This window comes from Notolepis coatsorum (assembly GCF_963971535.1).
Source record: "Notolepis coatsorum genome assembly, chromosome: 11".
In the NCBI taxonomy this organism is placed as follows: domain Eukaryota; kingdom Metazoa; phylum Chordata; class Actinopteri; order Aulopiformes; family Paralepididae; genus Notolepis; species Notolepis coatsorum.
In genome coordinates, this window is record NC_140175.1 from 19,235,034 (window position 1) to 19,249,156 (window position 14,123).

At 41.8% G+C, this 14,123-nt stretch overlaps 1 protein-coding gene across 1 annotated transcript; it reads left to right on the forward strand.

Annotated features, from left to right (window-relative positions):
- Positions 1-2,728: 2,728 nt before the first annotated feature.
- On the forward strand, positions 2,729-4,074 carry LOC311236369 (elongation factor 1-gamma-like). Its single transcript, XM_084324025.1, has one exon. The coding sequence runs from the start codon at positions 2,738-2,740 to the stop codon at positions 4,049-4,051; it is 1,314 nt and encodes a 437-aa protein (XP_084180151.1). The 5' UTR covers positions 2,729-2,737; the 3' UTR covers positions 4,052-4,074.
- The last annotated feature ends 10,049 nt before the right edge of the window (positions 4,075-14,123 follow it).

Here is a 14,123-nt window from a genome sequence, read left to right on the forward strand (position 1 = left end):
TGTTCTAGGTACTGGCTGGTCCATAAGATCCCCAGAGTTTGCTCTGAACAGGGTAAATCTGCATTTTGCTAGGATGCCAGTGGCCAACCCGCGGCTCGCGAGCCACATGCGGCTCTTTGCCCGTCAATGTGCGGCTCTTCCACCCATAAAATAAAAATAAAAATACAAAATATATTATAATTATTTTTTTTATGTCACTAATTCCATAAGGACGTAGAATAAACATTAAAAAAAAATTAAATGGGCCATTTGCATGTTCTTGGTATCTGAATCTAGGGACATTTGGACACACGAGTCTCCCAGTCACACAAGTCTCCCAGTCACACAAGTCTCCAAGTCACACAAGTCTCCCAGTCACACAAGTCTCCCAGTCACACAAGTCTCCAAGTCACACGAGTCTCCCAGTCACACAAGTCACACGAGTCTCCCAGTCACACAAATCTCCCAGTCACACAAGTCTCCAAGTCACTTGTGTGACTGGGAGACTCATGTGACTTGGATACTTGTGTGTCTGGGAGACTTGTGTGACTTGGAGACTTGTGTGACTGGGAGACTCATGTGACTTGGAGACTTGTGTGACTGGGAGACTTGTGTGAATGGGAGACTCGTGTGACTTGTGTGACTGGGTGACCAGTCTCTACTTAACAGTCTCATATCCTGCCTGGATGATGTTAAATGTTGGACGGCACAAAACTCTCTACAACTAAATCAAAACAAATCCGAAATAATCCTCTTCGGTCCCCCAGACGCTGTCACCACCCTTACCAACAGCCTTGGCAACCTGTCCTCCCTGGTCAAGCCGTATGTCAAGAACCTAGGTGTCATTTTTTATCCACAATTTAAATTTGACAGACAAGTGAACTCAGTGGTAAAGGCATGTTTTTTCCAACTACGCACCATTGCCAAACTCAAAGCCCTTCTCTCCCCTGCAGACCTTCAGAGAGTCATCCACGCCTTCATTTCATCTAGATTAGACTACTGCAACTCCCTCTATATAGGCATTAACCAGTCTTCCCTGTCCCGCTTACAACTGGTACAAAACGCTGCTGCCAGACTGTTGACCGGAACCCGCAAGAGAGACTTGTGTGACTTCGAGACTTGTGTGACTGGGAGACTCGTGTGACTGGGAGACTTGTATGACTTGGAGACTTGTGTGACTGGGAGACTTGTGTGACTGGGAGACTTGTGTGACTTGGAGACTTGTGTGACTGGGAGACTTGTGTGACTTGGAGACTTGTGTGACTGGGAGACTTGTGTGACTTGGAGACTTGTGTGATTGGGAGACTTGTGTGACTGGGAGACTCATGTGACTTGGAGACTTGTGTGACTGGGAGACTCGTGTGACTTGGAGACTTGTGTGACTGGGAGACTTGTGTGACTGGGAGACTTGTGTGACTGGGAGACTTGTGTGACTTGTGTGACTTGGAGACTTGTGTGACTAAGAGACTTGTGTGTCTGGGAGACTTGTGTGACTGGGAGACTTGTGTGACTGGGAGACTTGTGTGACTTGGAGACTTGTGTGACTGGGAGACTGTGACTGGGAGACTCATGTGACTGGGAGACGTGGTAAATACACAGGTCACAACATGTTTACAGGAACATTTGGGAGTTGTATTTTGATTGTATTTGGAGTATAAATCCTGACTAGTGAACTAGGCTAGATGTCTGCCTAGTGATGAAGCTAGGCTAACGGTCCAAGCGTTCCCTAAGCCCAATGCATGCAGAGAGACGAAAAAGGTATATGTATCTTTTTGTCTAACTCCAGGGAAGATGTTAAATAAGCTAATTTCCCAAAATGTTGGAGTTTTCCTTTAACTCTGGTCCCACATCAAAGAGGCTGGCTTCTGAGGGTGAATCGACCACCTGTCCAATAGTGCTGTTCTTTCCTCGTCCAGGTGCCTGTACCGCTTCTCCAACTCAGCCACGTTGGGAAGAAGGTATCTCCACTCCCTTGCTATCTGTTCGAAGGCGTTGAGTCTCCTCTCCAATTTGTTCCCCTCCAACGCTCTCTTGTCTTTGGGTGCCGAGTCTCTTATTGTCTCTTCCAAAGTATGTTTCAGTGAGTCTGTGGTTTTAATAAATGAAATTTAATAAATGTGAATATGCTTGTTATATGTATTACTACCACATATCCATTAAAGGTGCACCAGGTCGTTTTTTTTAGGGAGGGGAAATTAACCTCAGAAAAGTCCAAATGCTGTATGATATATCTTTAGTAAAACAATGTTTAAAGTGAGAAACTGGATCCTTGGAGCACTGTTTGAAACTAGAAATTATGTGTTTGGCTGTGGTGCACCTACCCTCCGACCACCGTTACCATACAAAGCACCCTCTAAGTTGGGTCACCTTTTCAAAGGATTATTTTTTGGATTTGTGTCAGCCTCAGGATTCTAAACAATATTCAAGCATTCGTGACTAATTACTGTTGAGGTGATTTTCTCAACAAATGTTCTAGAATGTTCTATTATGACATCATACTGTGACATCACAAATGTTCTAGAATGTTCTATTATAACATCATACTGTGACATCACAAATGTTCTAGAATGTCTATTATGACATCATAGTGTAACATCACAAATCTTCTAGAATGTTCTATTATGACATCACAAATGTTCTGATGTCCTAGAATGTTATATGATGTCATAATAGCACATTCTAGAACATCTGTGATATATTTATATATACGCAGGAAAGGGGATCTTCATTTATATTCTTATATTCTCTCAACCTGAAGATGGAGGCAGGGACTTTGTATACGTACCCAGACAACTGGTGGGCCTTCAAGGCTCAGATTGCAGCCCAGTACAGCGGTGCTCGTCTCAACATAGCCTGCAACCCCCCTGCTTTCACCTTCGGGCAGACAAACCGTACCCCTGCCTTCCTCAACAACTTCCCCTTGGGAAAGGTCCCCACCTACCAGGAAGATGTCGATTTCTGTCTGTTTGAGAGTAATGCCATTGCTCACTACCTGAGCAATGATGTCCTGCGTGGAGCTACTCCCCAGGCTGCAGCCCAGGTAATGCAGTGGGTGAGCTTCGCTGACGCAGAGATCATCCCTCCAGCCAGCGCCTGGGTCTTCCCCACCCTAGGAATCATGCAGTTCAACAAGCAGGCCACAGAGCAGGCTAAGGAGGATATCAAGAAGGTCCTGTCCCTGATGAACCAGCACCTGAACACCCGTACCTTCTTGGTGGGAGAGAGGGTCAGCCTGGCAGACATCAGTGTGGCCTGCTCCATGCTCTGGATGTACAAACAGGTATTGGATTCTGGTTTCCGTCAGCCATACCCCAATGTGACACGCTGGTTTGCTACCTGCGTCAACCAGCCACAGTTCAAGGCTGTCCTTGGGGAGGTCAAGCTCTGCGACAAGATGGCACAGTTTGATTCTAGGAAGTTCTCTGACATGCAGCCCAAGAGAGAGGCCCCTCAGAAGAAGGAGAAGGCAGGAAAGGACGTAAGCAAGGAGAAGAAAGAGAAGAAGAAGAAGGAGGAGAAGAAGCCGGCTCCCGCTGATGACGATATGGACGAGTGTGAAGCTGCTCTGGCTTCTGAGCCCAAAACCAAGGACCCTTTTGCACACCTTGCAAAGAGTGCCTTTGTGTTGGACGAGTTCAAGAGAAAGTATTCCAATGAGGACACCCTGACCGTAGCTATCCCCCACTTCTGGGAGCACCTTGACCACGAGGGCTACTCTATCTGGTACGCAGAGTACAAATTCCCAGAGGAGCTCGCCATGACCTTCATGAGCTGCAATCTCATCACAGGCATGTTCCAGCGGCTGGAGAAACTGAAGAAGAGTGCCTTCGCCAGTGTCATCCTGTTTGGCGGCAACAACGACGGCCTCATCTCCGGTGTATGGATCTTCAGAGGCCAGGACCTCGCTTTCACTCTCTCGCCTGACTGGCAGATCGACTACGAGTCGTACACTTGGCGCAAGCTGGAGGTGGACAGTGAGGAGTGCAGGACCATGGTGAAGGAGTACTTCGCCTGGGAGGGAGAGTTCAAGCACGTAGGCAAGCCCTTCAACCAGGGCAAGATCTTCAAGTGAGTGGACAGCAGTGGAGTGGAGGACGATTTGGCCAATACAACCGGCCGACTCCAGATACCAATACCGATCTATCTTCTTCTTCTTCTTTCGTGTAACGTCAGAGGTCCAACTCCGTATCTTGTAGCCATGCCCTTAACTCTGGTCCCACATCAAAGAGGCTGGCTTCCGAGGGTGAATCGACCACCTGTCTAACAGTGCTGCTCTTTCCTCATCCAGGTGCCTGTACCGCTTCTCCAACTCAGCCACGTTGGGACTCGGAAGAAGGTATCTCCACTCCCTTGCTATCTGTTCGAAGGCGTTTCAGTCTCCTCTCCAATTTGTTCCCCTCCAACGCTCTCTTGTCTTTGGGTGCCCATTGGGTGCTGAGTCTCTTTGTCTCTTCCAAAGTATGTTTCAGTGAGTCTGTGGTTTTAATAAATGAAATTTAATAAATCTGAATATGCTGATATGTATTACTACCACATATCCATTAAAGTTGCACCAGGTAGTTTTTTTAGGGAGGGGAAATTAACCTCTGAAAAGTCCAAAAGTTGTATGATATATCTTTAGTAAAACAATGTTTAAAGAGAGAAACTGGATCCTTGGAGCACTGTTTGAAACTAGAAATGATGTGTTTGGCTGTGGTGCACCTACCCTTCCACCACCGTTACCATACAAAGCACCCTCTAAGTTGGATAACTTTTTCAAATGATTCTTTTTTGGATTTGTGTCAGCCTCAGGATTCTAAACAATATTCAAGCATTCGTGACTAATTACTGTAGTGGTGATTTTCTCAACAACTGTTCTAGAATGTCTATTATGACATCATACTGTGACATCACAAATGTTCTAGAATGTTTCCTATTATGACATCATAGTGTGACATCACAAATGTTCTAGAATGTGCTATTATGACATCATACTGTGACATCACAAATGTGCTATTATGACATCTTACTGTAACATCACAAATGTTCTAGAATGTCTATTATGACATCATACTGTGACATCACAAATGTTCTGATGTCCTAGAATGTTGTATGATGTCATAATAGAACATTCTAGAACATTTGTGATATATTTATATTATATGCGGGAAAGGGGATCTTCATTTATATTCTTATATTCTCTCAACCTGAAGATGGCGGCAGGGACTTTGTATACGTACCCAGACAACTGGTGGGCCTTCAAGGCTCAGATTGCAGCCCAGTACAGCGGTGCTCGTCTCAACATAGCCTGCAACCCCCCTGCTTTCACCTTCGGGCAGACAAACCGTACCCCTGCCTTCCTCAACAACTTCCCCTTGGGAAAGGTCCCCACCTACCAGGAAGATGTCGATTTCTGTCTGTTTGAGAGTAATGCCATTGCTCACTACCTGAGCAATGATGTCCTGCGTGGAGCTACTCCCCAGGCTGCTGTCGTGGATTTTGACTGGTCATCATTGGTTAATGAATGCAGAATAACACAGGACAGGCCTTATGAGCGCATCTAAATGTACAGACCACGATGGTTCTCGCCCGGCATTACAGTAAACAGTAACAAGGTCAGACAAGAATCAAGTAATCAAATGAAGCAAGGAGATACGGCTCTGAATACTCACAATGGTTTATTTGAACAAAAAAAAGCTTTACTCCATGGAGGACTCAGTTTGGTAGAGTGTAATCAAGGTACATGAACACAGGTTTGCCAGAGCGAAAAGCAACCAAAAGCATAGTGTGTTACGTTATAAGCATAGCGAATAGACCAGGGGTGGCCAACCCGCGACTCGCGAGCCGCATGCGGCTCTTTCCCCGTCAATGTGCGGCTCTTCCATCATTTTTTTTTACTTTTTTTTTATGTCACTCATTCCATAAGGACGTAGAATAAACATTAAATATATTTTTTTAAATGGTCCATTTGCATGGTATCTGAATCTAGGGACATATACGGATCAGTGTCAGAAATAGTGTGTCTGTTACTAGGCTTGAGTAAATTGTAATGAACCAAAGGAGAATATCAATTCAATTTAAAAAGTTTTTTTTTTATCTTTGACTGTGAATAACACCATGCTAAAATTGACCAGACCTGAAAAATCTAAGCAAATGAATAAAGGGAAGATGATTAAACAGAAGGTTTTGTAGATACAGTACTGAATTCTGCCATCTTTTTTATAATGTAAATTTCTCCACCATTTTTCATCGTATTGCAACACCGTTTTTTACAAGACGTTCACAGAAAGGTAGAGAAACTAACTGCGTTCTGTTTTATGGCAATAACGTTCAGGTTTGTGGGAGATAATCCCAAAAAATAAGAGAAATAAAAAAGTTTATCCAGAAGTCAGATGATTGACAGCTAGCGGCTGGTGTGAGCTGGGTAGGGTAGTTTTTTGAAATTCGAAAGCCCTGAGTCTCTTCCTTCAAAAGACTACACTAACTTTTGGCTGTGCCACTTCCTCCTGTCAATATCCGACTCAATGCCCTGAGATTTCTATAATCTTATATTTCACTAATAACAGTTAAAATAATTGGTAAACAAACATAATGCTGAAAATATACACTTTTACTGTATATCTCGGGCTTAAGAGGTTAACCCTGTGAGGCCCAAATTAAAAAGACATTAGCAACTTCAGAGGCCAGAGGGTGGGACATATAAACACATTTACTATCAAATAGCATTGTGAGGCTGAACAACAGGACCAATTGACTATACATGTGCTTAAATTTTCTTTAATAAACATTATTTTTTTTAAATAGCTAAAAGTGATTTTGTAATTTTGCAACCGTGGGTCTCACAGGGTACTTTTAACCCTGTGAGGCCCAAATAAAAAAGACATTAGCAACTTCAGAGGCCAGAGGGTGAGACCTATAAACACATGAAGGGTGCCGTGACTGAAAAAAAAGGTTGAGAAACGCTGGTATATGGTGTGGCTCTTTGTGGTACCACAATCATTTTTGTGGCTCTTAAGTGGTCTGCACACGGCGGGCGACAGACGTCGCCTGGCGATGTGATCGCCTGTCGCTCAATGACAATCGCTTAGCCCCCCACACCAGAGGCGACCGTTCTCAGGTATAATAACTATGTGTCGCTCTGTTTAGCTGGGGGTGTTTCCCCCCGGGAGATATAGGAGGGCGGACCGAAGGGACCGGACGTTAGGTTGTTGTGAAGCGGGTTCGCAGGTAGCTGTGTTGTGCGTAGAGAGTATTAACCTGTAAAACCCATATTGAGCTGGAATTAAACCACCATATACGAATACTACCTCTCCTCATTCTTCCTGACATTACTGCATGCCTGGTCGCTACGATACGTTCATTACCACCGATTGGACTGTTGAAGTAATGTTATGCAGCAGCTGAAAGAGAATGTTTTTTTTCACGGAAGACGCAAACTGTTTTGTTATCAACCATAATTTTCTTTGGACAATAAACCTTACAAACTACATCAGCTGCAGCATGGACATTAAACTGTCAACATCCACAACTTATTTTGTTACCCGAGTATTAAAACACTAGTAGGTGCATCGTGGCGCATTGTTCATTTATTAGTTAATGACAAGCGGCCACTCTATAGCTTCTCAAACTAACGTTATTTATTTAAATTGTTCCCGTTAATAATAATGAACATAACCTTATGTAGCATGGTAATAATACGTAGATTGATCAATGAATGTATTGATACATTAAAGGTGTACAAATGATACACCAGTAGAACTTCTGCAGTACTTCTACTGTAGAAGTCATGTTATTTCCTCATTGTCCTTGTGCCGTCGCCTCCAAAAATAGGATCGAGGCGATATTTAGCGAGGCGACAGAAATATCTGCGCGACCGTCGCTTCAAAATCTCCTGCCGTGTGGGTTCTCTCATTCATAACAATGGAGGCGATACAATTCTGCCGGTCGGCTCGCTAAAAAAATCGGTCGCCTGGCTAAAATCGCTCGCCGTGTGGGGACCCCTTTAGTCTCTGACTGGTTGGCCACCCCTCTAGCTCATCGAATGAACTCCAACAGTCCTTAAAGCTTGATATTCTCCCCTATGTTGCAGAGTTTAAAACCTTGATCTTCAACCTTTGTCAATCAAGTTGTACGTGTTTTACTGTAATTGATTTGTTATCCTTGCTTTTTGCCTCGTCTTGTTGTCTTATTGTTGTGATTTCATATGCTGTGTGATTTTATAGGCTTTTTTCTTTTTGTTTATTTCTGTTTGTACACTGGGCGTGACTGTAAATTAGGGAAACCTCAGTTGCCTTTCACGTTCCCTGTAAGGCCCAAATTAAATTGACATTATCAACTTCAGAGGCCAGCCTGTGGGACCTATAAACACATTAGCATTGTGAGGCTGAACAACAGGACCCATTGACTCTGTAAATGTGCAAAAACAAAATAATTACATTCAGAAAAATTACATTTGCATATTTTCTTTTAAATAGCTAAAGGCTAAAAGTGATGTTGTAATTAATTTTTTTAAGGTTTGAGATTAAATGAAAAGTTGGGAACCTAAAAGAAAAACACCACAAACCAGCATTTTAACCATAAAGAGCCTACTGATTCTCGGATTCAAAAGATAATGCAATATACTGTATCTTTATTTATTTATTGTTTTTATAAGGAAGACTTACAAGTTCTGCACAAGTCAGCAGGAAGGGTACAACGCTGGCAGCTCCGGGTAAGTAACATGGTTCGTCAAACAGTGTTGAACTTGAGTGCTACAGTCTTGAATGGTTAGATTGAAGAGGTGTGGTTTTAGCCGACTGTGTAAAAAATCGGGTGGGTTTCGGCTGTCCTGACTGTGATGGGAAGTTCGTTTCACCACAGTGGAGCAAGGGCAGAGAATAGCCTGCTTCACTTTGATGACCCTCCAGGAGCTCGGATAGGAGTTGCAGTTGGTCTCTCAGGCGGCCAGAAGATGCGTAGGGGGTCTTGAGGGTGTGTAGTTATTAGAGACCATTGACTGGAGGTAGGCGCGAGCCGTGCCCCTCGCTGCCCAGTATGCCAGGTCAATGGGAAGTGAGGTCTATTTTAATCTGTTCATAAGGAATTATAAATGATAGAATGTTAGTTAACAGTTAATGCTGCTGTATGCATTGATATTATGAATGAATGAATGAATGAAAACTTTATTTAACAGATTGCAGAATGGGTACAATACAGTACGGCTCAATACATACAATTGTTAAGGGGATGCAGACCAGAGAAAGACGTTTGTCTTGTTTACATCAGGGTCCCCCATTTTCAATTCACATTTATGACATACACAACATATATGACATCATGACATTCATGGCATAGGGACATACATGACATACAGGTATATAATACTGTTACATTTGTGACATATCCGATATGCAAATATACAGTACTGTTACCCATAGATCCTGAGAGTATATATGATGGGGAGGGGACTGTACATTAGGAGGGGGTGGGGGAGAGAAATATACATACGGTGGGGAGAGAATATATATACGGTGGGTATTAGATAGAATTAGTTAGTTAATGGTTAAATACTATAATAATAATTTAGGACCTGCTCCGAGGTCTGTGAGACAGGGCCCATTTTTGAGAAGAACAGATGGCTGCAAGGAGCTGCCAAAGTTGTACCCTTCCTGCTGACTTGTTGTACAGAACTTGTAAGTCGCTTTGGATAAAAGCCTTCAGCTAAATCTAAACGTGAAATGTAAATGCAAGCAAGCAAAAATAAGAAACAAAGAAAAAGAGAGACAGTTAACCACATATATTTATAATGAAATACTCACTCCCTCTAGTAGCTTTGACCAGCAAATAACATTTGTTTTGGCATAATGTAAATGTGTTATAGAGAGCTCCAGCTGTGCAATGCCCTGGTAAGAAGAGAGGCGTTCCCTCAAGCTACCATTCTTTTAGCAGCTGTGAGACCAGCTAAGAGGTGTCCGTCATCCAGGGGTGTAATTAACACGGGGGACATGTCCTAGGCACTTTTTCAGAAGGCAGTTTTGGTCCCCTGCACTTTTTTATTGACATAATGTTTTTTTTTTCTTCAAATGTATCCAACAGTAAACATCCTAACCATGTCACAACAGCAGTCATAGTGTATATTTTCAGCAATAAGTTTGTTTACCAATAGGTTAAAGTGTTATTAATGAAATATGAGTTCAGGAATTGTATTCAATATATCGCGAATTTCGACCGGAAATAAATCCAAGCGGCCATTTTGCTGTACTCATTATGATACTATACATATATATTCTCTGCTTCAAAGTGGTTATGCTTTGGCCCTCTTTCGAAGTGGGTTATGCTTAGAGTTAGGGTTAGGGTTAGGGTTAGGGTTAAGGTTAAGGTTAAGGTTAAGGTTAAGGTTAAGGTTAAGGTTAGGGTTATGGTTATGGTTAAGGTTAAGGTTAAGGTTAAGGTTAAGGTTAGGGTTAGGGTTAGGGTTAGGGTTAAGGTTAAGGTTAGGGTTAGGGAACAACATATCAATTGTTGTTGAATATGCGGAAGAGACCCTTCGGCGCTAAACCAATCAGAGAGGGTCTTCGCTGTACGCGGCTAGCCAATCAGAGAGCGTCTTCACAAACATAGGTTACGGAAAAAAATCACGCAGGAAAGACAGGGCTTTCAATGAGCATTGAAATTTCGAAAAACTACATCTCCTAGGGTTCTCTATGCAAATGACTTCCTGATTATTCTTTTTTATTTCTCTTATTTCTCTGGATTATATACCACAAAACTGAACGTTATTGGAATAGTTTGGAGCACAGTTAGTTTGTCTCCCTTCTGTGAACATTTAGCAACAATCTGCGTTCCAAACTGATTCAAAATGGCGGACCTGTCACAAAAATAAAAAGCTGACTGTATTTACAGTAGATTTCATTCTCGGTTCTTCATGCACGCCTGGTACTAAATCCAAATTGAACTCTGTCATTGGAACGAGTAGATTTGGCCCGATCCATAGATGTGCAACATCGCTATAATAAGGTCATTTATAGGCCTGCTATTCTATATTCTATAATAATATTTCAAATTGCATGAGTCCGGATGGCAGAATTCAGTACTGTATCTACAAAACCTTCTGTTTAATCATCTTCCCATTATTCATTCCCTTAGATTTGTTGTACACGTGATCTCAACAAGGTACTGAACAAGCTCAGTGGCAGTTTTCCATGTCTGGTAATTTTTAGCGTGTTATTCACTGTCAAAGATGCAAAGAAAAATCATAATTCATATTCTCCTTTGTTTCATCACAATTTAAGCAAGCTTAGTAATAGCCACACTATTGGTGACACTGGGAATACATTCCCTGGGGTCAGTAGATGTCCCTAGATACCAAGAACATGCAAATGGACCGTGTAGAAGTGGAGCAATCTTCCATTTAGGTATGTATTTTAAGCGGATTTTCAGAAAATCGGGCTCAGGTTTAAGAGGTTAGCCTCTAGGCTGTTGTTTTATACATACAGTATGTTGATCACTACTTGACCCTCAAAGTGCACCAGGTTAAAATTCTAAATGTTCAACATTTTCACTGGACCACGCGCCAAATATGTCCCCCCCACCTTTGAAAACAAAAGTACGCCCTTGCTGTCATCTGTAATTAGCTCCAAAGAGGAGGTGTCATTGAGTAATAGCAATACACGTCGAGTGAGGAATGACTCTCTCAATAATACATAATACTTATGACACTTTCCCAAAATCTATTAACCTCTGCACACTGTCAAACCCTATGAATAAAATTGCCAACGGAATTGTCTGGACACAATGTATTATCTCTGAATTTCATTCGTTGTAACCTTCGGGGTATGAGATACATTCATAATGTATCATTTGATGGTTCTGATTTCTGGATGATAGGGGTTTATATTTGACTATATATTGTTGCAATCCAGATCTATGGACGTATTTATATCTCTCTTCCACAGTCTGTGGAAAGGTTCATATGAGTTAGTTATAAATGTATAGAGGTCAGATACAATAGCGCTGGTTTTTTATCTTTGGTGCCGAATGAAGAGGGTGAGTTTCCAAACCAGTGCATCATGGGACACCCTGAGCAACACTGATGCAACTGTAGAAAGACAAAGAAAGAAGTGCCGGGAAGGTTCTACAACTTAAAATCATGGAGGCCGTGTTGCCCTACAATGTCTTGGAGAGTATTAAAAAATTCTTTATTGCCTATATTTATTGTAACGTACAATATAACAGATAAGGCATACAGACCTTCATCTGCACCATTGTTTACACTGTACAAAGAACAGCAAAATAGAGATTGACAAAATAATTTGTTGCAAATTCTGGCAGATTTCTGGACACACATAGTGAAAAGGTACGATATTATTGGCCCAAAGTCCCATCTTTGCCCATCACTGGCAGTGTTGGGCAGTAGCTAGCTACAAGTAGCTTGCCTATCACTGCATATGGGGTATGATTGAATATATCAAACTTGTAGTAAGTGGGCGCAGAGAAAAACACAGCAAGTACCATTCAAAATTAGGCAGGTTAATAATTTGATGATTGATCATTTATGCACTTTGCAAAGTAAAAGCTTTGATTCTAGGTTTTTCTTTGTTCCACAAAAAGTGCTGATCCAGTGGAGCTAGAGGTGTTATTGAGCTGAGAAAATTTATACGAGGAAAGAACCCCATCTCTCTAAATCAATGTCGTTTAGGACTTTATTGTAGTTGTTAGTGGTTAATATGATAAAGGAAGGATCAACAGAGTATTTGAAATTGCAAACAACAAGGCCCACTTAATTCACCCAACAGCATTCATGCTGATCTAGCAGAGTTCATTTTATATCCAGAGATATGACCAAACACCTCAAAGATTTTAAAGAGATGTGAGAGGGATTTGGAGGATGTGTGGTAAACATTTAAATATCATGTGCATACAAGGATAGGTGAGGCAGTGTACCGCGTATAATAACCTCCGACTGTCGTATTGCTCCAAAGAAAGAGAAAATAAGAGTAGAGATGACGGGCAGCCCTGACGAGAGGATTTGGACATTGATAACCTAGATGAGCAAATGTTATCACTACTGCGGAAGGATTAGCATAAAACAGCTTAATCATAGAAATATGAAGCTATTGTCTCCTGAGTTATTGTTTTCTGATGCTGAATCTATTACATGAAGCAAGATGCTAGTCTGGATTTAATAAACCCAGTTTAGTCGTGATGGACCAGATGAGGCATGTAGTGCTCCAACCAGGTTTCCAAGACCTTAGTTATAGAGCTTGACTTCACAGTTCAGGAAACTTAAAGGCATGCACAAAGCACTTGGAGGCCTGTCATTCTTTAGCCTAAGATAAATAATAGCAATATTCCTCTACTGAAAGAGAAATTAGGCATTATTCAACAACAGAGGGCCAAGCTGAGGCTGAAAAGAAAAGTATAATTCTGGAGATAATCCATCCAAGCCCAGAGATGTTCATTTGCCTTTGTTCGTTGATTTAATGGATTTTCTTAGCCCTTCTGGAGTGATAGGCACCTTTAATGAACTGCCTCTGAGGGCAGCTTATAGGTAAATGTAATGATTCTAAGAATTCAGTACAGACCTTTTCATAATGAACAAACTCTGACTCATACAACTTTTGATAGAATAAGTGAAACGTACTATTAATCCCCTCTTTGAATGAATGAATGAAAACGTTTATTTAAAATGGACACCACAGCCACAGTGGACAGACCAGATGCGCTGTTTTGCGTGTTTATAGCACAAGTACTAGTTTTCGACACCAGTTGAGTGTTGGCTTTTTGAGGCTTTTCTAAAAGATATAATAAAATCAACAGAAAAATACAGAATTAAAATCACAAATCAGAACAAATAGTTATCAGAGCAAGAGTCCATGATCAAAACAACAAAACCAGTCCACGTCTACATATGTGAGCACTGCTGCGTTGATTTCAGCCATACCTTGAGTCCTGATTGCTGAGATGTTTGCTAAATGATCATTCCTAAGAGCAAGATGCGCACTGTTCAGTATATATGACGCAATATATACAGTAATGCAGGATCAAGCTACATTGCCAATTCTCTTGTCAACTATGTGCCCCCAAGAACATCACAATCATCTACTACTTGTTTATTGAAGGTTCTCAACCACAGCCAAAAAGAAACCGGGATTGCAGCCTTTGCAAATTATGCACCAAAGATATGG